General features: G+C 47.8%; 1 protein-coding gene across 1 annotated transcript in view; it reads left to right on the top strand.

The window, feature by feature from the left end:
* Positions 1-27009, top strand: part of LOC140907689 (uncharacterized) — a 115588-nt gene that overhangs the window by 72034 nt on the left and 16545 nt on the right. Inside the window, 4 exon segments of the mRNA XM_073334248.1 lie at positions 18359-23015; positions 25396-25447; positions 25844-25908; positions 26216-26487. Of these exon segments, the coding sequence (XP_073190349.1) occupies positions 18359-23015; positions 25396-25447; positions 25844-25908; positions 26216-26487 (5046 nt within the window).

Genomic DNA, 27009 nt, shown 5'->3' with positions numbered 1-27009 from the left:
CCATCCCCTAGTGCCAGGGCAGGCTGACCCTGCCCCTGCCCTTCCGCCTCAGACCCTTCCCTTTACTGGCAGGACCCTCCACCAGCACTGAGCCCCCCCACCACCACCTGCAGTCACTGCTCATGTGCCATGCTGGGCAAGGGGCAGCCCCACCCTCCGCCCCCAGTGAGGCTACAGTGAGGGGCAGCAGCAGGGGAGGAGGCACACACATGAGGGCAGCTCCCACCCCGGCACCCACCATGGCGGGGGGGCTTCCTGGACGTGAGTGGGAGCCTAGGAGCCCATGCAGTGACAGTAGTGCGAGGTGAGTGTGCTGCCAGTGGGGAGAGGGCTGGGGGGAGTCCTCCTCTCTGGCCCCAGCCCCAGGGGCAGCCTGCCTCCACCCCAAGCTCCTCATCCCTATCTCCATCCTGCCCCACCCCAAAGCCTGCACCCCCAGCCAAAGCCCTCACCCCCCGCACCCAAACCCTCTCCCCCAGCCCTGATTCCCTTCCTACACTGTGAACCCCTCATCCTCGGCCCCACCCCACAGCCCTCACCACCGCACCCCAACCCTCTGCCTGAGCCCCTCCCGCACCCCAAACCCCTCATCACCAGCCCCACCCCAGAGCCCTCACATTTTTACATTATTTAAATATATATATCAGCTTACAAGGCACGTGTGGTGGGGCTGGACTTGGACCCATTCTGGGCACGACCAAAAATTATACAAACCTGCCGCCTCTGCGTGTGGGATCTGGTCCAGGTCAAAGAAGGAAGTGTTCTGCCCAGGCCTCCTGAGGGTTCTGCTCAGAGCTGGTTCCTGCCAGGGCGGGTGATAATCTAAGTCTCAAAAGTGCTGAGGTAATAACACAAACTTTACAAGATGACCCAGGATACAAGAGCTTAGTCTAGGTTCCAGGCAGCTGTACAGCATGTTGGATGTTGCATCCGATGAAGTGAGCTGTAGCTCACGAAAGCTCATGCTCAAATAAATTGGTTAGTCTCTAAGGTGCCACAAGTCCTCCTTTTCTTTTTGCGAATACAGACTAACACAGCTGCTCCTCTGAAACCTGTCATGTTGGATGTTGCCATTGTTCATGGCTGCCACAAGGTGGCAGGGTGTTCCTGACTCCAATAGCTACTGTTACATATTCCATCAATAATCAAATCAAATCTGTTCTGTTAATATAAAAGTAAGATGTTTAGATATGTACTGTAAAGGGGACTTTACTTTAAATAAAAGGGCAAGTATCGAAATAATTTGAAAAACAAGAAAACACCAAGTAATGTGTGTGTATTATATATATATAATGTATAGTAACATTCAAACACAATGTGTATATATAGATATTGCCTTGCATTGTTTGTTTTTATTCACTTGTTGCTTTGTGTCTGAAACTATATTGTAAGCTCTTTGGGGCAGGGGCAGTCTCTCGCTCTGTGTTTGCATGATGCCTAGCACAATGGAGTTTTGATCCTGTGGGCGCTAGTGGTATATAAATAATTAGTAATAATAACTCTGCCCCTGTCCACTGCCACCATGTGTCCCCACCTCCCCTGTGCACATTCCATGTTAGACATATCCATGCTTACAGTAAGTATTTCAGTCTTGAGAGCTGTTAAAAAATTGTAGGGGGAAAATGTGGTGGAAAGTTTTCAGATAGATAACTTTCCATTTTCCTTCAGAAACCATTTGATGAAGGAGGGAGTGTCAGGATTCAGATGCAGGCTAGGAGAGGCCAGGGGGAGGAGGTGAAATCTGTTAGGAACATACATACCAGGGGTTTGGACTTGGGGGACAGCAATGTGTGGAGGCCGCAGTACAGGACAGAACCAAACTGGGGCTGTACATCATGATACAATTCAGGGAAAGGAGGCTCTGGGGAAAGGAATGGTTCAGAGGACAGGTATCCTACCCTCCTAGTGAGCCTCAGAGGGCTTCCTCATGGCACAGGCAGATGCCATTTCACCTGTGAAGCCATCCAGTACCAGTGTGATGAGCTGAAGAGAAAGCTAGAAATGCTAGGTGCTCTCTGTGGAAGTCTGGGTCAACACTGCACTCAGCATCCTTGCCATTGGGTCCTCTCAAGGCACCTTGACATCAGTCAGCTTAAAGGATCCTCCCTGTGCCTAGAGGATTTCCCTTAGGAAGTTTACACATTCTCAGAGATCCCCCTCTGATTCACCTTCTCCTCTCCTCTCTGCACAGCAAACAATGTTACTTGTTTCCACTTCTCTAATCCTCTACAGCTGCAGGGAATGAGGACAAGAAATCTGGATACACACTGGGGCCATGAAGTTGGCTTATCTAGGAACAACAAGGCCAGACAAGCCAATTTCATCAGCATGACGTGTGCAGTACCCAGTCACAAGAGTGGGTCAGGACCCTAAAAGGCAGCCTTAGACTGTGATTATGTGGGAGAATAATGTGACAGCCGAGTTGTCTGCTGGATGTTTTCAGAGCTAGTGAAAAGGAGCTGTCATCTGTCTGTCTCCCTGCAAAATATCATGCATCTCTATGGCGCTGCTCTGTACACAACAAAATAAGGTCAAGGCATGAAGATAAGCACCAAAGGTAAACAACAAGCAACAGAGTCAAGATCTGTTTGTGGCAGTCAGAGCAAAATGGAAACGAGTGTCCAGTGCAAGGGGTGGTGGGCATGCATGCAGTGCAAGCAGGCATTTGACAGAAGCATGTCTTGCCCAGCACAACTAGCAAAGCAATACAAACGCAAAATATATTCATAAGACTACAATCTGGGAGGAGGTGGGGAGAGAGTTCTCTGATGTCCCTTGATCCATTAATTTAAACAGCGAAGTTCTACAATAGATTGATCTGTGACAGTGGAAATGAATGAACAAAAAAGCACATTCAAAATAGAAGCAGGATCTGACTACAGAACTATTGCAGCAAGTCCATGCAAAAAGATTAGTAACAATTCTGTGCTAAAATCAAAAGCTAAGCTTCTTATGCTGAGGGAAACAACACTGTGGCAAAGCATAAATTTTCAGGCCTGCATATTGCAAGGGTTACTGAGGTAGTAATAATGGTATGGACTGCCTAAAGTTAAGTTCCTAAATCCATTCCTAGGCACCTAAATGAGTATGGCCTGATTGAACAATTGCAGTGTTGCCACAGCTTGGCAATATTCTCACAAGCATCACAATATTTGGTGGTGGTCTTAAAGCCACAGCTCCTGCAGCTGAGTGATTATGTGAGAATCTCAGCTTTCATTAAAAATTTCTAACCCTCATGGTTGCACAGAAAAGCTTGAATATGGGATCTGAGTGTAATCTAAAAGGTTCAAACCAGAAAGCAAAGAAAAACAGCCTCCAGTTTATCATTTTTTAAAATCTCATAAATTTAAGATAATCTCATGCTTTTGGGGGGGGCTGGCTCATGATTTTTGAACACGTGGGGTTGGCAATACTAAATTGCATTTGAAAGCCACTTATTTAGGTGCCTCACTGTGGATTTAGGAGCCTAACTTCAGGCACCCATTTTCGAAAATCTTGGTTTCAATAGTAGTTATTCAAAGAGGTAGGTAACTTATATACAGAAGAGGTTGCAGAGGAAAACCAATGAGACATTTAGTAGGCTGGAATGGTATAAGCCTGTACACTATAACACAGTGGTTTTCAACCTTTTAACATTTGCAGATCCCTACAAAAATTTGAATGGACGTGCAAACGCCTCTGGAAATCTGTAGACATAGTCTGCAGACACCTAGGGGTCCGCAAAACAAAGTGGGGTAAAACCCTGCTGTAACACATCCCAGCAATGTTCACCACAGTGAGCCACCAAAATGCAGCTACCATGTAAAATCTTATTAGCCCTGAGAAATAAAATAGCAGAGGAACGTGAGTGGTTGGTTAAATAGGAGATTACTGAGGAAGTACCCTCACTGAACAACTGGGTTAACAGTATGATCACTGTGGTATAGCCAAATATGCTAAGGAGTTATATAGCTCCAAAAGCCGCAGCGCCCCCAGCCCCGGTGTGCCAGGCGGTGTAGTCTGAGCGCCTGGCAGGCAGCATGGCCCCAGCACCAGCCACCCCGAGTCCCTGTGGGAGGCAGGCCAGGCAGCCCCAGCGAGCCTAGGGCAGAGTATTGGGAACTGCAGGAGGAGCCTGGCTTGGGGGCGGAGCGTGGGTGGGGCCATGCTAGGCTGTTTGCGGAAACATGCCTCCCCCTGCCTATGATAGCCGCCGCCCATGAAAATAGAATAACTGTATGCTTTTAAAACCGCATGAATGAGGCATCATCTCTGTGGTTATAGCACTCTGTGATTACGCAAAGACATCTTTCCAATGCATTGCCATCCATATGCTGTTGTTTGTTTCACAACTTTCCTTTGTTCATTCATTTTGGTTGCCTTTTTTCATTTGTCACTTTGATTGCTTACTGCTGGATTCTGGAGCACCATAAGGAGCTGCATGACCATTCCTTCCTGAGTGTTATCAGTGGAGGGTTTTTGTGAGGAATGTTAGAGGAACGCTTGTCTGGTTGTTAAGCACTGACTGGGACTCAGGAGATCTCAGCTCAAATTCAGACTCTGGCACAGACTGATTGTGTGATCTGGGACTAGTGAGGTGATTTTTCTGCCTCAGTTCCCCAGCTGTAAAATGGGAATAATTTTTCCACACTTGGTTTGTCTCATCTAATGAGGCTGTAAGCTTCTCAGGGCAGGGACTGCCTGTGACTACTGTTAGTTCAGCACCTCACGCAACTGGGGCCCTGATCTCAGTTGTACACTACTGTACTACTGCTACTAATAATGCCAGGTGCAAAATGTGGATGCTATATCTCTGGCATTGGAGAATCATTCTAAAGGGCCTACAATATATGAGTAAGTTTCTTGACGCTTAAATCAGATGGCTTATGATCATATTCAGCTCTAACATGGTCATGGCATGCTCAGGTTCAGGTCTGAATTTGCTGTTCTTGGTGCTTAATTAGCAGACACCTACTAGCCCGAGGACTAAGCCTGCTACTCGGCAGCAGAGGCAAAAGATGCACAGCACCATGTGGAGAAGCCCAGAGCACTCCCTACTGTCTCCCAGCACAATGCCCCTGGATCTTTAGTTCTTTTGGCTCAGCCTTAGGCTCATAGGTGCCTTTAGAACTCTCTGCCCCAATTACTGGGAATGAGGGGGAGCTTTGCCCATACACTGTCCTCCCTCTGTCTCCTCCCTATCTGCTGTGATGCAGGGCCAGATTTAGGGGACGGCAACCCAAGCAACTGCCTGGGGTGCTGGGCTTGGGGGACACTGGGCTCAGGGTGCTGTTTTTGTTGTTTGCAACAAAAGGGAAAATACAATGTTTGAAGTAAAATGTTTCAGGTATTCCATATGTGGATTCATTTTTCATGTACCAGCTAGAATGTTCTGGACCTTTGTAGAATCTCATGGAACCTTCCAGACTTTCTGAGAACTACATTTTCCTTGAACTTCCTAGAAAGTTGTCAGCCAGGCCCTCATGGATACATAAGGGGTGGGGCATCTCCAGTCAATCAGTGAGTATAAGAATGAAGTGAAGTGAGTGCCCAGCTGCGACATTGTGAACCTTGTTTTATTGTGTAATTGTGAAAGTATACTTATGTTTTAAGACTTGAAGAGTGTAAATGGTGACTAATAAAGGACATATTTAGTGAGATGCCAGAGATATCTATCAAACTCCTATCTACACAACAATATAAAAGAAATACTGTTACTTCTTTTGCCAAGCTTAACATGTAATGTTTGATGGTTTTCTAAGACTGTGAAAATAGACTTTTGCTTTCCCTAATACTGTCTGTTTTCCCCTGTAGAAAATAAAAGATGCCCCTGAAGAAACCTTCAGGAGCTCAATATAGGAAGTGAAGAGTTCAGTTGCAATCTAGTTTGCAGCAAGGGGAAAATTGGATGGGAAAATATCTGAAACCTAACAATATATACCGGGCTTTAGGCAGTAGCAATTGTCCCCAGTGCAGAAGAAATTGAGGAGCGAAGCATAAACAATGGAAGTCCCATTACTAAGGTAAGGAATGGAAATGTGAGGAAAGTGATGGAGAATAATCCAGGTTTCCTAGTGGCATAAAGGAAAGTGATGAAGAAGAATGTGTCTCACATGAAAATGACTCCATACGAAAAGGAGAGTAATGATAAAGAAGAATCAGCCTGACATGATGACAGAAACAGCAATGAGAAAAATTGCACACCACAAATCGATACATCAAATTCTGCTTTATGGCCAGCAATCCTAAACTCTGCCGATATTATTGTACAATTTTTAATAGGACAGGCAAAACCAAGGATATGGTATTTCCAGTAAATGAGCAGAAGTGACACTTCTCAAAGTCGCACTGCGAAAGAGTGTTCGAGAATGGTGAGAAAGTGAATCAACATTGGTTAGTTTATTTGAAATCAACTGACAAAGTATTCTGGTTTTGTTGCAAAATATTTGATGAGAATGATAAATCGTTGCTTGCGCTCTCCGGGCATAATTACTGGCATAATTTAGCTGATGCTCTGAAACAACATGAAAAGTCACCTGGCCATTTTACGGCCTACTCCAAATGGATGGAAGTCGAGTCCAGGCTCAACCTGAATAAATGCATAGATACAGAAAACCAGTGCATTATTAATGTAGAAACCCAGCACTGGAGGAACATGCTCAAGCATCTGATCTCAATTACCCTCTTCCTTGTAAAGAATAATTTGGCTTTCTAGGGCTCGTTGGATAAGTTGTTCACTGAACATAATGGTAATTTCCTCAGTTTGGTAGAGCTCCTTGAGAAATACAATGATGTCATGCATGAGTACCTATGTCAAGTACTTTGTACAGAAGCTATGGACCATTCCTGCAGCAAAACAATTCAAAATGAATTGACTGACCTTATGGCAAGGAAGGTGCTTGATAACGTAATAATGTGGCTTGGCAAAGCGAAGTACTACACCATAATAAGGGACAGCACTCCTGACATTAGTCACAGTGAAAAGATGCCATCTACAGTAAGATTTGTTGACGACGAGAATGGCTGTATCCAAGTAAAAGACCACTTCATCTGTTTCTGGTCTGTGGATGACTTTACTGGAAAAGGCCTAACAGAACTGTTTATGAATGTTTTGAATGAGAATAAAATGAAGCTTTAGGACTGCTGCGGTCAAGGCTATGACAACGGCACTGACATGAAAGGAAGAAACAGTGGTGTGCAGGCAAGGATCCCTGCGCTGAATCCAAGATCTTTCTTTGTGTCTTGTGGCTGCCATTCCCTCAACCTGATTGTGTCAGATGTAGTGTCATCTTTGGAGTACTGCAAAGGCTATATACCTCCCGTTTTCAGCATCCATTATCCTCAGGGACAATGTTACAAATCTGACCATGAAGCTGCTAAGTGACGCTTACTGGGAGAGCTGCGTTGACAGCGTAAGGCCAGTGAGGTACCAAGTGACTGAAGTTTACGGTGCCCTGGTGGAACTGGCGTAGTCAAGTAAAGCTGAGGCCAGAATCCGACATGAGGCACAAAGCCTAGCAAACCAGATCATTGACTTCAAATATCTGGTCTCAATTGTGATTTGGCATGATATCCTGTTCCAAGTAAACATTGTAATCAAGGCATTACAAACTCAGTCAATGTACATCACAACCATTACTAGTTTGATGAGAAGCTGCCTTGATTTCATTGTGATCTACAGAGACAACAGATTTGAAGATGCCATCACTGCTGCTAAAGAAATGGCTTAAGACTTCACAGTTGACCCTGTCTTCAAGGGAACTTGTATTCATTAGAAGAAGGGATAGTTTGTTATGAGGGCAAAGATGAGGTGATGGGAAGCTCAGCGCTTGTTGACACTGCTCAAGTATCCATCGAAGGAAGGTTTGGACAAATGAAGCACCACAAAAAGACGGGGGAGAGGAAGGGGTTGTATGACCTTAGTAAACTGTCAGCAGATAGGAAAATACTCTCGAACAATTGTATGGACCTTCACTGGACTCTGACACATGGGGAATGTTCAGATGTCAATGATAAAGACCTCCATGTTGAATTGGACAACATCCGTCACATTTTGCAACATGGGAAGCACTCTCCACTCCAAGTTATCCAATTCATTCAGGATGCAGAACTGAAGGACACTTTTCCTAATATGTGGAGATCTTTGAGGATTCTGCTCATGCTGCCCATTACAGTCACGAGTGGTGAGCTCTTCGAAGCTCAGGCTTATTAAAACATATCTTCAATTGATGATGGCCGACAAAAGACTCTCATTGCTTGCTATTTGATTGCTTGAAAATGATGTTGGCCAGTCTTTGGATCTCTCTGAAGCTGTGCTTCATTTCGTGAGGGCAAAGGCAAGAAAAGTGACCTTTTGAACTAAAGGACTAGGGTTAACATTCTAAGGCTGTCATCTACTGTAACACTGTTTAATATTGGTCCACCCAATGTTGGTGCACAGTTCAATTTCTTGATGTTAGTACATTTCAGTTATTCTTAAAATTTAAAAGTTTCTATAAGCTTAGGAAGAAACCAGTTTTTTAATTTGCTTATATATGGCATAAATAAATACAGATTTACAGATCCTAGCATGCAAATTTATCATCTAATATGACAGGGATAAATCATGCATGCAAATCTTGCATCAAAGTTGTGAAATGGGCTACAAATGCAATAAAAATAAGGTATTCAAAAATGTAATGTCCAGGGGCACTGAAGACGCTCCTTGCCTGGGGTACCATTTGGTCTCGGACTGGCCCAGGCTGTGAGGGAGGACTGGGAGGAGCTTCTTTCATTATTTCTTCTGCTCCCTACCTCAGTCACAACTGTGAGGAGGGGACTCCTGTCCTCTCCTCTCTTCCCTGGGCTCCTACAAAAGATGGGCTGATTTCTTATCAGGAGGTGGGGGCCGTCTTCTCCCCTCTCCACTACTGTAAGGGAGAGACTCTCTTTTTGTCTCTTCTCTTCCTCCTCTCCCCTTAATGCTGCAAGAGAGGTTTCAGAGTAACAGCCGTGTTAGTCTGTATTCGCAAAAAGAAAAGGAGTACTTGTGGCACCTTAGAGACTAACCAATTTATTTGAGCATGAGCTTTCGTGAGCTACAGCTCACTTCATCGGATGCATGCCGTGGAAACTGCAGCAGACTTTATTTATACACAGAGAATATGAAAAAATACCTCCTCCCACCCCACTGTCCTGCTGGTAATAGCTTATCTAAAGTGATCATCAGGTGGGCCATTTCCAGCACAAATCCAGGTTTTCTCACCCTCCACCCCCCCACACACATTCACTCTCCTGCTGGTGATAGCCCATCCAAAGTGACAACTCTTTACACAATGTGCATGATAATAAAGTTGGGCCATTTCCTGCACAAATCCAGGTTCTCTCACCCCCCTCCCAAAAACCACACACTTTTGGGAGGGGGGTGAGGGGGTGAGAGAACCTGGATTTGTGCAGGAAATGGCCCAACTTTATTATCATGCACATTGTGTAAAGAGTTGTCACTTTGGATGGGCTATCACCAGCAGGAGAGTGAATTTGTGTGGGGGGGTGGAGGGTGAGAAAACCTGGATTTGTGCTGGAAATGGCCCACCTGATGATCACTTTAGATAAGCTATTACCAGCAGGACAGTGGGGTGGGAGGAGGTATTTTTTCATATTCTCTGTGTATAAATAAAGTCTGCTGCAGTTTCCACGGCATGCATCCGATGAAGTGAGCTGTAGCTCACGAAAGCTCATGCTCAAATAAATTGGTTAGTCTCTAAGGTGCCACAAGTACTCCTTTTCTTCTTGCTGCAAGAGAGAGTCTCTTCTCCGTCCCTCCCTGCCCAGTTGCTGTGATAGCTCCTCTCTGCTTTTTTTCAATTCCCCTTATCTACTGTGCGGAGGGAACCACCCCTGGCCACAGTCTCTCTCGCTCTCTCCCCCCTGCCCTCCCAATCCCCAGATAGGATAGTGGGTTCTTTCCACTTTCTTCCTCCTTTTTCTGCACCCTTTCCCATTTTTCCCCTGGGCAGTTTCCCTCTCTTTCCAAGATGCTCAGAAACATACCCGCCTCAGTTCTCTGCTGCGGCTGCCTCTAGCATGTTCTGGACTGCTTTACTGAGCTCAGTCTGCCAAGTCTCACTGATTTTTGTGGAGGAATTCAATGGGGGATGACAGCAGCTCTGTGGGGGGTGGGGGGAGGGCGGCCTGCAGGAGCTGGATGTTCCAGAGGAGCTTATTGAACACATGGAGGAAATGGTTTTGCAGTTTCATTGCTACTCAAATTGCTCCAAGCACTAACAGTGAAAATGAGTCAAGGTTGGTAAATTTCACTCTGCTGGTGCCTGTACTCCAGAGAAAGTTTGCAAGCCCCGGCATATGCTGTTGTTCACTCCTGGCTGCAGCTCTGTTTAATCCTTTATATCTCCTACATCCTGGCTGCAGCTCTGTTGAATCCTTTATATCTCCTGCATCTTGTGTTGAAATTTGTTTGTGATGAGATGATGTTGTAAGGCAGGCAAGGGAAACTGTATATGCCACAGACTACAATGTGAGTCATGATGACTGTTCAGAGATTTTAACTGCCCCACACCCTGACTTCCAGCCTGCACACTGAAGTAGTGAGCACCAGAGTGTTTAGGCACATAGACCCTGCTTCTCCATTTGGCACAGGAATGGGGTAGAGGAAACAGAGGTGGTCTAAAGCACCCTGCGTGAACTTCCATATTTTTGGCCAAGCCCCTGGCATAAATTACAGCGGCCTCAAAGATGCTTTAGCTTATGTTCTGACTGCAAGGCCCACTGTGAGCCCTCTGCTAGCCAAAGACAGCCAGAGGACAGAGCATTTGATCACACCCTTCCTTCCCCCAGCATGCCCCCTACATTGGGGGCTAAGAGGAGGGGTGGTGAAGAGCCATTCCATTAGCTCTGTGCTGTCCATTGTGAACCCCCTTGCTCGAGGGTAGTCCCTGGGAGTCGCTTCTGCCTAATTTATAGGGTCATTACGCCACTGGAATGGGGTAAGGAGGCTGTAAGCCAATCAAGAATTGGGGCCTGTGCCTATAAAGGTTGGCAAAGAGTAATGTGGACTTTTTAATCACTCAGCCAATATCTCAAGGAGCCATTCAGGCTTCAAATTTGTCTACTCGGAGCTTCCCTACAACTAGAGTTAACCCACGTTATAGGTTATGTCCCTTTAGGGAGGATTCCTGTGTTTTCATTGGCTCTGGTTCCTTCCTTTGATCATCACAGAGTGTATGTGATACTCTTCTTTGCAAATGACTGGTAGCGCTGATGGACAGAAGGCACATTCTGTGAATAGCTCAACTCCTTTGAAAGTGACTCCATATGGGATCAAAATATCAAGCTTCATATTTTCCAATGGCTCAAGAGATAGCAGCACACTTAAAACGTAAATTTGATGAGGAGAGCGTAACTAGTGGTGTTTAAATGACTATAACATAAAATTAATGCTTCAACCTTGTTGGCTCATGCCTGCTTTCTAGCTTGCACATGCTTCATAGTCTAAAGTATTCACTGTCCTATTCAGAGAGATGCATAAGAAGTGGAGGGATTTATTTGCAGAATTTACACACTAGTATGTTTACTTAGGCTCCAGTGTCAAATTGAAATCTAACAATATACAGACCTGATCCTGTGAAGTGCCGAGTGCCTTTTACTCGCATTGATGGCAATGGGAGTTGAGGTTGCTGAGCATCTTTGCAGGATTGGACCATAAGCAAATGGGCCTGACAGGATTCAGCAAATAGTTTGTGCATGATGGATCTGATTGTTGAGCGTTGTTAGCATTGACTGTGATCACAAAATTGTCTGCCACCTGTTGGTTATTAGTACGTGTAGCACAGTAGGCCAGATCTAAATGATTTTGCAAACTGAGTTAGTGAATGGTTTAATTTTTAGTATAGGGAAGGTGCAAGCGATTTAAAACTGCAAACTAGAGATGAGAGCTATCCAAACAATAATAAAATGGTGAAAGAGAATGTAGTGGTTAGTACAACCCTTCCCCAGCCAGCCTTAGAGAAATACTTTTCAGAGAAGGAATCCTCCTTTGCAGTGTTGCCAACTCTTTTGATTTTTATCACACATCTCATGCTATTTGCTGTTTGTATTAAAGCCCCAGCTCCTAGAGCCAGGTGATTACGTGAGATTGTCATCTTTATTTAAAAAAAAAAAAAAGTTTTGAGCCCTCATGGTTGTAGAGAAAAGCTTGACATTTATGAACTTTAAAGCCTCAAAAACAAGAGGGCAAATAAACATAATCTTGTATTAATTTTTTTTTAAAAAATCTCATGATATTTTGGGGACTGACTCCTGATTTTTTAACCTGTGGGGTCAGCAATACTGTTACCCAGTGTCTTGCTCAGCTGACCCAATACTGAGGACAGTTAAGCTGCGAGTACAGAGGACAATCTGTATTCAGCTCTATTTCAGCTAACCATTATCTGAGACGTTGTTGACTGTTGTTTGCCCTTATCTACACTTGCAGCTTAACTGTGCTCAGTACCATTGCAGCTAAAGTGATCATTGACACCTGCACTCAGTAACGGGTCACAGTGGTTCAGTGCAGACAAGGCCAATCTTTAAAGTGTTTTACTTTACTGGGGCATTTTAATGGAATTTGTATCTCACAACCCACATTTGCTTTAGGTAAACCTATGTTTTATAATTACAAAAATAGACCCTTGCTATTGCACACTTTGCTAACCTGCGGGATTCTGGTTCTTGCTCTGGCCCGTTTGCCTTTGTGCCAGTGTATAAGGGCCATAAAACACTGCTGCCACCAGGGAGAGACTTGTCCCAGTGCAGGAACTGACTGCAGCCACAGTAAGTGGCCCTATGTAAATCTCCTTGCAAATGCTAACATCATGCAGTGGTTGGAGAGTGGAGCTCAAAGGGGCGTGTCAGGAGCACAAAGAGGAGATGGGGAATTCCCATGACATACATCACTATGTGGATTATTGGGCTGCTCTGGAGCATCTTATAGTCAGGCCCTAGAAGAAGGGACTGGTATCAAACACAGCAGCTCTTGGCTGAGGGCTGCATTGGCACCTGATACAACCCAGGAAGGATGCAAAGGTGACTTAAAGGCCCTTTCGTCCCCGCTGCTCCAGAACTATGTTGTCTTTGCTGTGTCTCCAGGAAGTGCAACACATGGTCACTGCCCACTACTCAGCAAAGATTCAGTAGCAGATGGTGTAGTGGAGTTCCATAGTGCCGAGATGTCATGATTTTTTTTTTTTTAAATGCTACAGTGTAGCATCATTTAAACCAAACCGAACTGGTCAGATACAAGAACAAAGTGTAAATGTTGCTTTTTCAAATTAGTGAGTGACCAGATCATTAAAAAGTTCAGTACATCACCATGAGTCTGCCATCCTCTAGGGCAAAGTAGTGAGGTGCTACTGTAAGCCGAGTACCTTGGCATGATCTGTGCTTCCCTGCTAGGGAGGGCCACTCCTTTTTAATCAATTTTCAGTAGCAAATAGCTCCACTTCCCTTTTTCGGGTTTTACTTTCTAGGGGAGCAGATAATATCAGTTTCATAAGTTTTTTGACCCCCCCCCCCTCCACGTGTGTGTTTTGGGACAGTGCCAAATTTCCAGTCCACTCTGTGTAGAAAAGTCAGTAATATTAATAGCAGTGTAGCTGGCAGTACATTCTATTTCTGACCCGATGGAAAGTTCTGTGTTTTATGTACATATACCAGGAGGACACCGGTTTCTGGAAGAACTGCTTTGATTTCCAAATGCAAGACCGACATTCACCCAAAGGAAGCCACTCTAGCAGGAGTGGCTGTACACAAACTAGCGAGATAAATGCAAGTGATGACCGCACATTCTGTTACAGATTGGGTCAAGGAGACACGGTCATGACTAGAGAAATTCCTGTCATCAGTTGCTCCCTTCAAACCCCACCCAGTTCTGTTTCTCAACAAGCTGCGGCTACCTACCTCTTCCCTGATGCCATTTTCTGTCACTCTCCTCCCCTCTATGTATCTCTAGGGGCTAGCACTGTCCTCTACTGGGCTAATCAAGGAAGTAGTGGTAATGAGTTGCTGGCCCCATTGCCAATACAGGGTCCGTACTGCATCATGCCGTGAGACAGGGCAGTGGTGCAGTGAGATCAGCAACTTAGTCCAGTTGCTTCTGAAGATTGGGTGGCAGGCCAGCCACCCCCATTCCCTTGAGACAGCTTGGTAGAGCACAGTCGGCAAGCCTGACATGGGGACAGGCAAGGGGCCATAGGCCACTCCCTAGGCATGGCACCAGGCAAGTATGTGGGTGTGCACGTGGAAGAACAGGGGATGGGAAATGAGGGCCTGGGGGAGGGAAATGGTAGGGTGTAGAGGTAGAAAGGCAGACCCTGAGCCAGTGTGGCCCAGCCTGATTATCTTAGAAGCCCTTAACAAAAGGTACATGTGACTGGCTCAGAGGTTCATTTTCTTACAAAAGCAGACTAGTTTTTCTTTCCTTTGTGTTTCATTACAAAAGATGTGCACAGCTCTTAGTGGGACATTTAAAACTAGCATATCTGCTGTAGGAGAACCACTGGCCCTGGTGACCTGTGAAGGTTTCGGTCTGTCTATCCCCCACGCTCCTCAGGATTCTGGAGTGGTGTTAGGTGTCTGAGAAGCGCTGGAAGCAGAGAATGGAATGTGAAGCAGTAAACACAAGACCACACCCTGAGCTAATGAACTCCTGGAACTGGGCTTGGTTTGAGAAGGGGGAGGGACTGGAGAGCAAAGGGAGAGTGAAGTAGGCTCAAAAGCTCCTACTAGAAGGGAGATTTTCATGTCTCAGGTTGCTGCTCCACTGCAAAGGAAGGGCAAATAGACCAGCCATCTCAACGAGCAGTCTGTGTTAGCTCAGCTCTGACACAGAGACATTTTAAGGGTGGAGCAGGGCTTTCTCAGCCAGGTGGTGTGTTTCAACAGTACGGGTGGGTGCATGTGCAAACTCCACTCTGCCTCAGCGCAGCTGCCATGTCTCAGGGTGGGGGAACTGGAACAGATAGATAGCACCATGTGTTCCATACACCGTGTTTGTGTGTGTGTGTGTATTTTGGAGGAAAGAATCTGGGGGCCTGTTGCATCAAGGTAAAGAGGGCGGAGAAAGTTAGAGCTTTTCTAATTTAAGGAGAGTGAGAATCTTAGGGTTTGTCTACACTTGGAGTCATTCCTGATTAACTGCACGTGGGACACTCTTATTCTGGAGTGCCCTGTTCCTGTTTCATTTAAGGGCTCATCTATACTTGAAACTTGTTGCAGGTTAACTTGGGTTTCTTGGGGATAAATTGCTTTGCATCCACACATAAGTTTGTTTTTAATTATCTAGCATCTGGTCCTGCATTAGTAAATCCACTTTAGAAGCAAGATCACTGATACTCAGGATGAATTTTCCCACAACCAAAGTAGGGGTAGAAGCTGTGACAGATATGGCTGTTTCCTGCCATATTCTTGGGAGACCTTATTGATTTAAATGTATGTATAATTGGGAGCCAGGGGTTTTATGTAATTCCATGGGGGAGGGTGACCCACAGCTCCTCCAGGAACTAAAGAGAAAGAGAGAGAGAGAAAGTGTGTGTGTGTGTGGGGCAAATGGTAGTGTGAGATTAGGCAAATTCTTTCAGGTTGCAACACCTCCAGAGAAGTGCCAGCACCTGAAGAAGCTTGGGTACTGGTTCAGACTGGATTCTGCAGAGACTGACAGACAAAGAAAGGACTTTTGGATAAATATCCTGAGTTTAAACTGACTCAGGCCTGTCTTTCTGATCCAATAAAGAGTTGGGACCTCTTGTCCAAGGTGGCCCCAATCCTTCCTGGGAAGGGTCAGGAGGACTTTGGCTAACTGAGACCACGTAAGACTGATTGATGACCTCAGGTAAGTTTTTAGCACGTGCATAAGAACTTCTATTGTGTTTTATGTTTTCACTGTAATGCTTTCACCTCAAGAATAAATGTGCTTGCTTATAAAGGGCTGTGTGGTAATGTATAACTGCTGGAAATTATGTTGTTCACAGTCTTCAAAGAGAAAGCAAAGTTTAGATGACAGAGTATTCTGGAAGTCTGAATAACAGCATAAAGCTGTGCAGCCTGGAAAAATCCTGATCAGGAAAGGGAGAAGTGGGTCTCCACCCATGATCTATGCTTCTGTATTGTCCTGTGCTGAGGTCCTGGACTTCCTTGCCCTCTGTGGAGAGGTGTGTGTCCAGGCCCAAGTAAGCAGAATGCCCAGATCTAAAAGTGGCTATCTGAACAAATTAAGGAGAAGGGGGTGCTCCTAGGACCAGGGGCAACAGATTTTTCCTTAAAGCATGTGTGCAACCCCCCCCTCGCAAAGCTGGAAGATGGAGTCTCGTCAGGGAGCCTGGGCCCTTCTACCTGCCTGGGGTGGGGCCCCCAGGAGCAGCCCCTGGCCCATGTCCCCGCCCCCAAGGTTCCCTGGCCAGGGCAGGTGGAGGGTCTGCAGCTCCCCACAGCTGCTTACGCAGTTCTTAGCCTAACCTGGCTCCGGCTTCTGGCCTGGGGCCTTGGAGTCCGAAAAGCTGAAGCCGGGCCACGGTAAGAGCCGCCCAGGCAGCTGTGGGGAGCCGCAGCCCCTCCATCTGCCCTGGGCATGGACCTGGGCTGGGGGCTATTCTTGGGCTCCCCAGACCGCTCTTACCCAGGCCAGGCGGCAGGGCCTCATGGGGAAGAAGAGGGACAGGGGGCAGCTCTGTGGCAAAAAGTGGATGTGCCATGGCCCCTTAGCCACCCCTGCCTACAATCCAATCAACAAAGAAAGAAGCTCCTGTAGGGTTATAGAAATGTGAAGGACAATAATAAGACCTTAGGGAGAACTTGCATGGTCTACAACTACTATGAAGAGTAGGACTGCATTTTTGCCAAAGAGGCCACCCCTGAACCTAGTCATGTTGTTGACATCAACTGAAGAACATCCACGCCCAAGATGCTGAGCAGGAGAGTTTGATCCAGACAGCCAGGATCTCTGATCCACTAAACCCACAGGCAGAGAGAGTGTAGAAGTCATCCCCTCCCTGCCAAATCACATGCAGAGAAACAATGTGTCAGTGCTATATTACAGTACAGTTGTGAGGGATTTAAACACCTTTGTTCCAGATACTATCTGGGTATCACCATGCTTAGCTACCATCTCTCCACACCTCTTTTAGCCAACCCACTTCCCCTTGAGAGTGTAGAAAAGCCCTTCCTACCTTCCATTCCTGTATGGGAACACGGATTTCCTTTGACCCTGCTGCCACCCCTACCCCCATGAAATAACCTGATTCTGTTATGAGAGACTTCCCTTTCCCTATACACTCATGTCCCACTCGCGCACACCAATAATGCCAGCTATAGCCTCGGTACAGACTTCTAACATGATTCTCACTCTTCATGCACATCCCCAGTCCCCCTGATATCTCTCTCTTTTTACATAGAGAGGGCCCAGCCCTGAACCATCCTGTGCACCCTTCTTTCCCTGCACTGGCATTGTGAATTCAGTTTCCTGACCTTTGATTCAGAAGGGTCTGGCAATATGCAGGAAGGGAAGGGTCATACATTTGCTTATCGGATTTGGGGTGGGCGAGGAAGAAATCCCAGTTCCTTGCTGCTAGAAGGACTGCTATGGTGATTTTTTTCACTGGGAGGTGTTATCTGATGACTCTAGAGGCAGGATCGGGCACAGAGGTGAAATAGGTTTTTTACTTGAAGGGATATGGGATGATGGCTGTAGCGAAGAATGTCAGGACTGCTCATTGGCTGTCTGGAGGGTTTGACAGCTGAAAGACAAGCTGGGGAAGGAGGTTGTTACAGATTTGTTTGGTAATAGCCCTGAAAGGACTGAGATGGAGAGGGGATTGTACCGTGGCTTTGGCATGATGCATGCAGCAGTGTAAAAGCAGGTCTATCTTCCATTGCTTTTATTAGAGGAGAGGCTGAAATATTAGAGAAAACATTCCAAGGCTAGTAGGAGTATGGGAAACTGCTGAGTCTGGGAAGAGAGAACCATCTCAGGGCGGACAGAGACAGGACAGGGCCCAGACAGGTAAAGGCAGTAGGCTAGAATCTTCCTTGTTTTTCACACATACTCCCCCTACTGATGTCAGCAGGATTTTCTGGTGTAGGTGAGGCTGAATTAGATTAATTGTTTTAGACCAGCCTCTCGAGCTGCAGCCCAATACCACACCAGTTTGATTTGTTGCTTTATCACGTTACAAAGAATCTAATTTGTCATCTACCATCACTGTTTTCTGACTCCCTCCCACTCATTGGGTATGTATTTCACTTCTTTTCCCAGAGACATTAGCTTCTCTCCTCAAAGCTCCTTGGGTCAATCCACTCTCAGTTTCCAACCTAGCCATTTTATAATATAAAATATTTGTGTTCTCATTTACAGGATGTTGCACTGATGGAATCTGAAGAAGCCAATAGGGGAGACCCCCTTCCCCCAGAAACCAGCAGCCCTAGTGAGGAAAACCCTGATCCTACACCAGCCAAAAGGGGACATTATGCCACCACTGAGTCTGTAGAGATGAACACTGAGCTGCCTGGCTCTGCAGAAGGAGCACAGGTCTCCATTGCCCAGGATCCTCTGAGGCATCTCTCTGTTGGGGAATCAGCAGAGATGTGTGGCAAATCCTCTAACTCTGTTCCGTTAGGACTGGAACAAGGGGAGCAAGATCTAAGGTACCAGAGAGGACTCTCAGAGGGGGAGAAAGGTCCTGCAGTACAAGAGATATCTTTGGAAGAAGAGAGATGGGATCATTCCTTGAACTCTGAACAGGGAAAATTAGCTCATCCTGAAAGAAATCAGTATTCTCTCTTTCCCAACACAGTCCCCCAGGCGACAGCCACTCATGACAAAAACCCGCAGGTACAGTCTCCAGCCCTTTATATTGAATTTCCTCAGGATCAGAAACAGTCCCTGACATGTCATACTGCTGTCCCCCAGGCGCAGCATAAGGAAACCTCAATGACAGACACTGTTCCCAGCCAGAGGGAACCAGTCACTAAACACTTCCTGGTGTGTAAAGAAGTTTCAGAGGTTCATTGCAAGACTGAGACTTTGCATGATGACATTATTGGGGATTCCTCCTTGCAGGGGTTGGATGTAGCAAATGGGACCATCAGAGAGCTCCGACCACGTACTGAAGCAGTGGCAGGGACCGACGAGGAGCCATCTCCTGGAATGGATGCAGCAGGCAGGATGAATCCCATGCCTTCTGTAGATAATGATGAAAAAGTAGGCGGCTTACAGGGTGGGGGAGAGGATAGAGACTCTTCCTCTTCACATCACTCACCCTATCCCTTATCGGATGACAGCCAAGGAAATTCATGGCTAACAGGAAGAAATGCAGACAGAAAGATGGTTCTGTCATCCCATGAGAGAGGGAACAATGCCTTGGTCACAGACCAGAAAACAGAAGTGGCTGCTAGGCAAAGTCCATCTGGTTCTATAAACCTCCTTCTGGAGGAGGAGAAAGGAGCAGATGATGGAAGAGCAGAAGGCAGCACTGAATCTCCAAGAGTGTGTGTCTTCCACATACCAAATGCTGCAAAAAAACCAGAGCAGGAGGAGTGGCAGCACAAGCAGCTAGAATGGGGGGAGGAGCCAGAAGAGGAGGAGCAGTCGGAACAGAAGCAGCCAGAGCTGGAACAGGAGGAGTCAGAATGGGAGAAGCTAGAGAAGGAAGCAAAACCAGTGCAGGAGGAGCCAGTATGGGACAGGGAAGATCAGAAGGAAAAGAGGTGGGATGAGCTGGAACAAGAGCCAGGGAGGGAAGAGGCGGAGCTCGAGGCTCCACCACCAACACTCAATCCGGCATCACCTTCTCTCTCCAAGCAAAACTGGGACCTCTGTGATGAGGGGAAGAGCATTTCCTCGACTGAGGGAACAGGGCTGGCCTCTCTGCCCCAGGAATCATTCCCCAAAGATCAGCATCCCGGTGAGGATGTACTATCCTGCATAGTACTGAAGGCCTGCATTGGAGGAGCAAGTGTAAGAGCTCAGCCACCTGCTGTGATAATGTCCAAAAGTCAGAACCCAGTGGGTGGGAGTTCCATGATGCACTCCCCCACTTGCCACATCTCTGAGCACTGGGGAGACATGGGAGTTTCTGACCCTTCCAGCTCCATTTCTTTCAATGGCCAAGGTTGTGAAGAAACCTGTCAGGATAACAGAACCAGTAATGGTGAGGATGGCCATAGTGACGGAGATGGAAGGACAGTCCAGAGCTTTCATGATGATGGAGCCATATTTCTATTATGCAGAGAAGTAACCTCATCTGGTGCAGGGAACCCAGACTCTTCCAGGGCTGTGGACCCTTCTTCTGGTGCCAGGAACTTTGGCTCTTTTGGTCCCGCAGATCCTCATCCTGTTGCAGAAAACCCAGCGTTTCCCAGTCATTATGATTTCACTCCAGCCTCGCCATCAGAGCTCAACTCAGCACCATCAGCAGGTAGCCCATCTCAGGAGGATGCTGATGAAAGATCCCATGTGAGCCTTGCAGGATGTACTGACCTGGACAAAGCACCAGTCTCTGTACAGGACACATCCAGCCAGACTTCTTATCTGCAGGAGGCAGCTTCTAGTGAAGGAGCATCAGTGTCCACCAGCCCAGAGGGTGTTCAGACTCCCCATGGGCTGCTTACACCTGAGAAGGGCCTTAATGAAGAGCCTAGTGCCCAACCTTGCATCTCCAAGGCTTTCAGAAGTCCCCCTCTAAGGCAGAGCTTGCCCAAGGACAGAGATGAAGTAGACTCTACCCCTGCAGCTCCAGCTACAATGCACCTGGAGTCATCCCAAGCACCAGACATGGCTCTCGGTCCCCCAAATTACCTGGAGGAAGTCCAGAGGCACCAAAAGCCCCCAACGAGAAGTTTTGTTTTTCAGGGAAAGGAAATGAAAGCAAACATGGTTCACACAGCACAACAAAACCCTTTACTCGATGAGTCACATTTGAGTTTAGAGGTGGAAGTTCCAGGAACAGGAAGTGTCCTTAAGGCTGTACCGCAGCCCCCAGAAGAAGTGGTAGTCTTTGCCTTGGAGCAGCACACGCAGCCTCCTCCTCCTGAGCCTGACTCCAGCTCGCCCCTGGCCCCTGTGCCTGATGCTGACCAGCTCAACCACCCGCCTGTGCCCAACTCACCCCTGGCTCCTGTGCCTGACGCCACCCAGCTCAACCACCCTTCGGCGCCTGCGTCTGACTCACCCCTGGCTCCTGTGCCTGATGCCACCCAGGTCGCCCACAGTCTGGCTCCTGCGCCCAGCTCACCTTTGCCCCCTGTGCCTGATGCCACCCACTTCACCCACCCTCCGGTACCTGCTCCTGGCTCACCCCTGACTCCTGCGCCTGACGCCGACCAGCTCACCCACCCTCCGGCTCCAGCGCCCAGCTCACCCCTGGCTCCTGCGCCTGACGCCGACCAGCTCACCCACCCTCCGGCTCCTGCGCCCAGCTCACCCCTGGCTCCTGCGCCTGACGCCGACCAGCTCACCTATCCTCCAGCTTCTGCGCCCGGCTCACCCCTGGCTCCTGCGCCTGACGCCGACCAGCTCACCTATCCTCCGGCTTCTGCGCCCGGCTCACCCCTGGCTCCTGCGCCTGACGCCGACCAGCTCACCTATCCTCCGGCTCCAGCGCCCGACTCACCCCTGGCTCCTGTGCCTGACGCCGACCAGCTCACCTATCCTCCAGCTCCTGCGCCTGACGCCGACCAGCTCACCTATCCTCCGGCTCCTGCGCCCGGCTCACCCCTGGCTCCTGCGCCTGACGCCGACCAGCTCACCTATCCTCCGGCTTCTGCGCCCGGCTCACCCCTGGCTCCTGCGCCTGACGCCGACCAGCTCACCTATCCTCCGGCTCCTGCGCCCGGCTCACCCCTGGCTCCTGCGCCTGACGCCGACCAGCTCACCTATCCTCCGGCTTCTGCGCCCGACGCCGACCAGCTCACCTATCCTCTGGCGCCTGCACCTGATGCTGACCAGCTCGCCCACCCTCTGGCGCCTGCACCCAGCTCACCTCTGGCTCCTGCACCTGATGCTGACCAGCTTCTCCAGTCTCGATTCCTTGTGCCTGACTCCAACCAGCTTCCAGACCCTGCACCTGATATTGACCAGCCTCTGCCTCCTGTGTCTAACTCCAACCCACCTCTAAACTGTGTACGAGACTTTAGTCAATTACTGGCCACTGCCCCCAATTCCAGCTGCCCTAGCCAGGCTCCAGCCTCTGTGTCTGATGCTGACAGCCTTGCTCATGCTCTGGTCCCTGCTCCTGCTGTGGAAGATGGAGAAGAGAACCCCCTCCTAATGCAGATGACCCATGGGGGAGTGTCTGGTGCCCAGTGGGATCCGGTCATCTCACTTACACCGGATGTGGTGGACACCAGTGACTCAGGCATCACTTCATTGGCAGAGAGCTCAGATTTTCCCACTTTGGAGAATGAGGCACCTATGGGCCACTCTAACAGCAGCCCTGGAGCAATGGGTCAGCACCTGGCTACAAACTGTGGAAAGTCCACACCTGACTGCACCTCCAGGCCCTCCTTGGGAGGGTGGGGAACATCCACAGACTCTCAGAGTAGAAATTCAGCACAGCCACCCCCACTACTCGCTTTCTCCAACCCACTCCACTTCCTGCAGTTCAGCCCTCCATCGCCACCAACCATCAGAACACTGTACCAACAGGAGGCAGTCTTTGAGGAGCCCCAGTGGGACCAGGCACAGGCAGGCCCCACCAGCGTGGATACAAAGAACACAACAGCCCCTGCAATGATGATAGAGAAAGCAGAGGGCGCTAGGACATGCAAGCAAAGGATGGAAGGGCAGGGAGAACCGCTTCACCTTGCGGCCCAGGTAAAAAAGGAGGTGGCCAGACACGCACCCTTGGAGAAGTCACCAAGTTGGCCAGATAAAAAAGTCGTCAGGGTGGACATGAAGGAGCTGGGACTCAATTCAGGGAGTCAGGAGAACAGGATCAAACACAGAGCAAAAAGCAAAGACTGGCACCGGCAGGGCCTGAGGAAGATGTCAGTACTGCCAGACAACTTACAAGGTGAGACCCCTCTGCTCCTAAGATACCAAATCTCAGCATAAAGCAAAAGATGGAGGAGTAAGGGAGTGAAAATACCTATAGCCAGAGAATAGCTAGAGACCCACTTCCAAAACTATCCACACACAACTTTGCCAAAGCCCCTCTATCCTGCTCTGCAGTCCCCTTGCTATTCCAGTCCTGGTCTCCCCTCATAGCTCTGCTAATGCCCCTCAGTCCCGCCCTGTGGAAATATACCCTCTTGTCACTAAAATTGAACTGAATTATTGGGGTTTCCAGAGAAAAAGCTATTACATCGAGTGAGGCTGTTTGCCTGCTTTGGACCGCTATCCCCATCACCACTCACCAGTCTGACCAATACTAATAACAGCTACCAACAGCACACCCAGCTCCCATTTCACTAAATTAGTCCCTCCTCAACTACTTGCCCAGCATCTTTTCTCACCCCCTTCCCAGCCTGCTCCTACAGCTTCCCTTCTCTCCTGCCTTGCCTGCCCACTGAACTCCTGGGGGTATGTCTACACAGCATTTTGGAGCAAGCTTCCCGGCGCCAGCCAACAGACTTGTGTTTACCAGGGCTCACACTAGGGCTCTAAAAATAGGTGTATAGATAGCTCTGTGAAGTTGTGGCTTGGGCTGGAGCTCGGGCTCTGAAGCTTAGGGAGATGGGCTCTGAAGCCCACCCTAAGCTGCAAGTTTAAAGCTCTGTCTATGCAGCTATTTTTAGAGCATTAGCAGGAGCTAGCCTATGTCTGCTGACCTGGGCTGGGAGGCTCGCTCCAAAATGCTGTGTAGCTGCACTCCGTCCTTATTCAGAGTTCTAGTCCTTTTCTCAGCCATGCAGTGGCCCCACTGGTATTAACCCTTTCACAGTAAGCCATTAGCCTATGAAGGGTAGAGGCCTCTGCTGCCACCACAAGGCTGTTCCATGTCTGCAGATGAAGTGATAACCAACTTTCAAGCAACAACAAAAAGTGCACACGCTTAATGATTGACAGTGAGATAGCTCTATGGCCAGTGAGATTTTTGGATCTCCTGGCCTGTTTGGTGCCACCTCTTTAGTGACCGACTTGAGAGCTGTTCAGTTTGATTCAGAAACCTTCAGGTCTCATTCTGACCCCATGCTACCCTTGGAGAAATATTTCATAAGAACATAGAATTTCAGATACTGCATCAGAATGCAAATCTGTCAGATCCAGTGTCCTGTCTTTGGTGGAAACCAATGACGAATTCTTTAGACAAAGGCATAAATCCCCCACAATGCACCTAGCCAATATTGTACTTAGTGTGTATGTGGGAGGATGAGATCTCTATGACCTTTTATAAATACACATATTGAGCTGGGTGAAATTAGTGACACTTTCGGCTTATTTTTGCTTCAACTCCTTTTACATTTTTTCACACTGCATAAGTATTGGCATTTTGGGATACTGGAAGTGTTTTTACATTGAAGCCACTTTGGTTCAAAATATTGCAGTTATTTTTATTTCATATTTATACATTTTTGGCCCCGAAGCGGAAGAAGTTAGTGATAACGGTGGTCCGATTCCCCACCCCCCTGGGCTCTGTTCTCATGTCTGCCACCAGCTGGTTTTAATAATTCTTTGCTAGATATATAGTTCTTTCCTCAGATTTAGTTAGGCCTCTCCCAACACCCTCCATCAAAGGAGGTAAATATTTTCCCCATTCTACAAATGGAACCCTGTTTCAGAAAAAGAGAGAGAGGGACTTCCCAAAGTCACCAGTGACCTAGTGTCAGTATCAGAATCACAATGAACCCAATGACATCTAGTCCCATGCCTAATTCACTAGATCACAGTGCTCCCAACACATGTATAGGGTAATTTTCAGAGGTGTTGAGTACTTACAGCTATGAAGTCAATTGGAGCTTTGGGGTCTGAACATCTCCAAGAATAAGGCTCCGATTTTCAGAAATGACTTTGGGTGACTCAGGTGGTGGATGCCCAACTTGAGGCACTTTAAAGGGGCCCCCATGTCTAGAAAATGCTGAGCGAGCCATCCACACCCTGAAAATCAGGCCCCTTTCAGGCATGTCAGATTGGGCACCAAAGTCATTGTCACTTTTGAAAACCCTGACCTCTTTCCATTTAGTGGCTTGGAAAGATGTGTGTATGAAAAACAAGCATTGTCTAAATGATAGGTATGAAGTGTTAAGTAAGTGCCAAGTATTGTTAAAGACCACGAAGCTGCAAAGCCCAAAAAGCACTGGTCCCAGTCCTAGACTGCTGCCTCTACATAGGGTTTAGGATGTGATATCCGCATTGCATCATGTCCTTACAGTTGGCTACTTGGAATCTCTCTTGCGCGCGTGCACTTGCTGTCTCACTGGAAGAAAATGGGATAACCTCTCTTGTCCTTTCAGAGGAGGGAGCACACAAGGACCAGCCAACCAGCTCAGATACAGTTATACTTCGGTGAGTCTCCCATTGGCTTCTAATCCCTTCCACCTGAGGTACAGCGGCCCAGAACTTTCCAGTAATTCCTTAGGGGCCCAAGAAACAGACAACAGAGCAAAATGTTCTCTGAGATAATGACCCCTGCCTAAGCTTCATCCCAGGCTCCCCATGCAATGGGATTCCCTTCCCCAAGGGGCAAGAGGGGAATTAATGTCCCTTTACTTCTGAATATCCATCATCCTGACAATGGTCCTTTGCAGTAGAAATAAGGAATGCAGACTTTGAACTTGATGGAGAGAGAAGTCCCAGCTGTTCCAGATTAATTACTGAGATCTGGATAAGCTACATCCAGTTCAGCAGGTCTTATTTTCTCCTGTCCTCTTGCTCCCCAAATCTTCTCCTCTCCCTGGACAGGGAGAAGAAATCTGCAGACACACTGGAGAATCTCAAGCGCCGACACTCCAAACTGATCAACTCCTGTAAGTACCTCCCATCTAATTGTTCTAGAAAACCCCAGTCATTATCCCCCCTGCGGAGCGCTGGAAAGAGAGGGATACAGGAAATTAGGTGGGAGTATCAGTGAGAGCCATGTAACCATCAGCATGCAATGTGGTTAGAGATGTGGAGAGCTGTGCTGGTGATCGGTGCATTATAAACACTATAGGCTCTAACATGTCCATTTGTCTTAGACTGATTGTATTGAGACAATAATGGAGTCCTCTCCACACAGGGAGTTCCACAGTCACTGCTTTCGAATGAATCTGAATTTCTGGCCTCTCTCCACAGCAAGGTTACTCTATCAGGAATACAGCGACGTGGCTCTGAACAAGGCAATCCAGAGCCAGAAGAGAGCGGATTCTTTGGCTGAGGACTTCGAACCGAGCTCTCCGAGCTCTCCAAGCTCCCTGAGGCTACGGAGGAAAGTGCTGTCTCCTCAGGACTCGTATCTACAACGTCTCTCGGTCTCGTCCACCGCGTCCCTCTGGCAGGACATCCCCATGATCCGAGGAAGCAGAATGCTGCTGAACATGTCCCGAGATGATCAGAAACTGCAGGAGGTAATGGATGGATGCTGTAGGCAGATGGATGGGGATTGGATGGGTGGGACAGCATAGACTGATGGACAAATCAGAGAGCATGAATGCATGATACAGGAATGCAGATGGGTGAATAGGAAGAGAAATGATCAGCAATGTGTATCCAGGTTAAAGGGAAACTTGCTACCTGTGATTATGAGTGAATTGAATCCAGCATAGTAAGGGAAAGACGTGCAAGGGTAAGGAATGGGGTCATGGAACCCAGCAGTACATGTTATGAAAGCAAATTTGGAGGAATTAAGAAGCCTTGTGGAGAAAGGTACAATAGGAGGAAGCATTAGGGACATAGAATCATAGAATATCAGGGTTGGAAGGGACCTCAGGAGGTCATCTAGTCCAACCCCCTGCTCAAAGCAGGACCAATCCCCAATTAAATCATCCCAGCCAGGGCTTTGTCAAGCCTGACCTTAAAAACTTCTAAGGAAGGAGATTCTACCACCTCCCTAGGTAACGCATTCCAGTGTTTCACCACCCTCCTAGTGA

Source organism: Lepidochelys kempii, chromosome 1 (genome assembly GCF_965140265.1).
Source record: "Lepidochelys kempii isolate rLepKem1 chromosome 1, rLepKem1.hap2, whole genome shotgun sequence".
NCBI lineage: Eukaryota > Metazoa > Chordata > Testudines > Cheloniidae > Lepidochelys > Lepidochelys kempii.
This window is presented reverse-complemented; position numbering and strand designations above follow the sequence as displayed.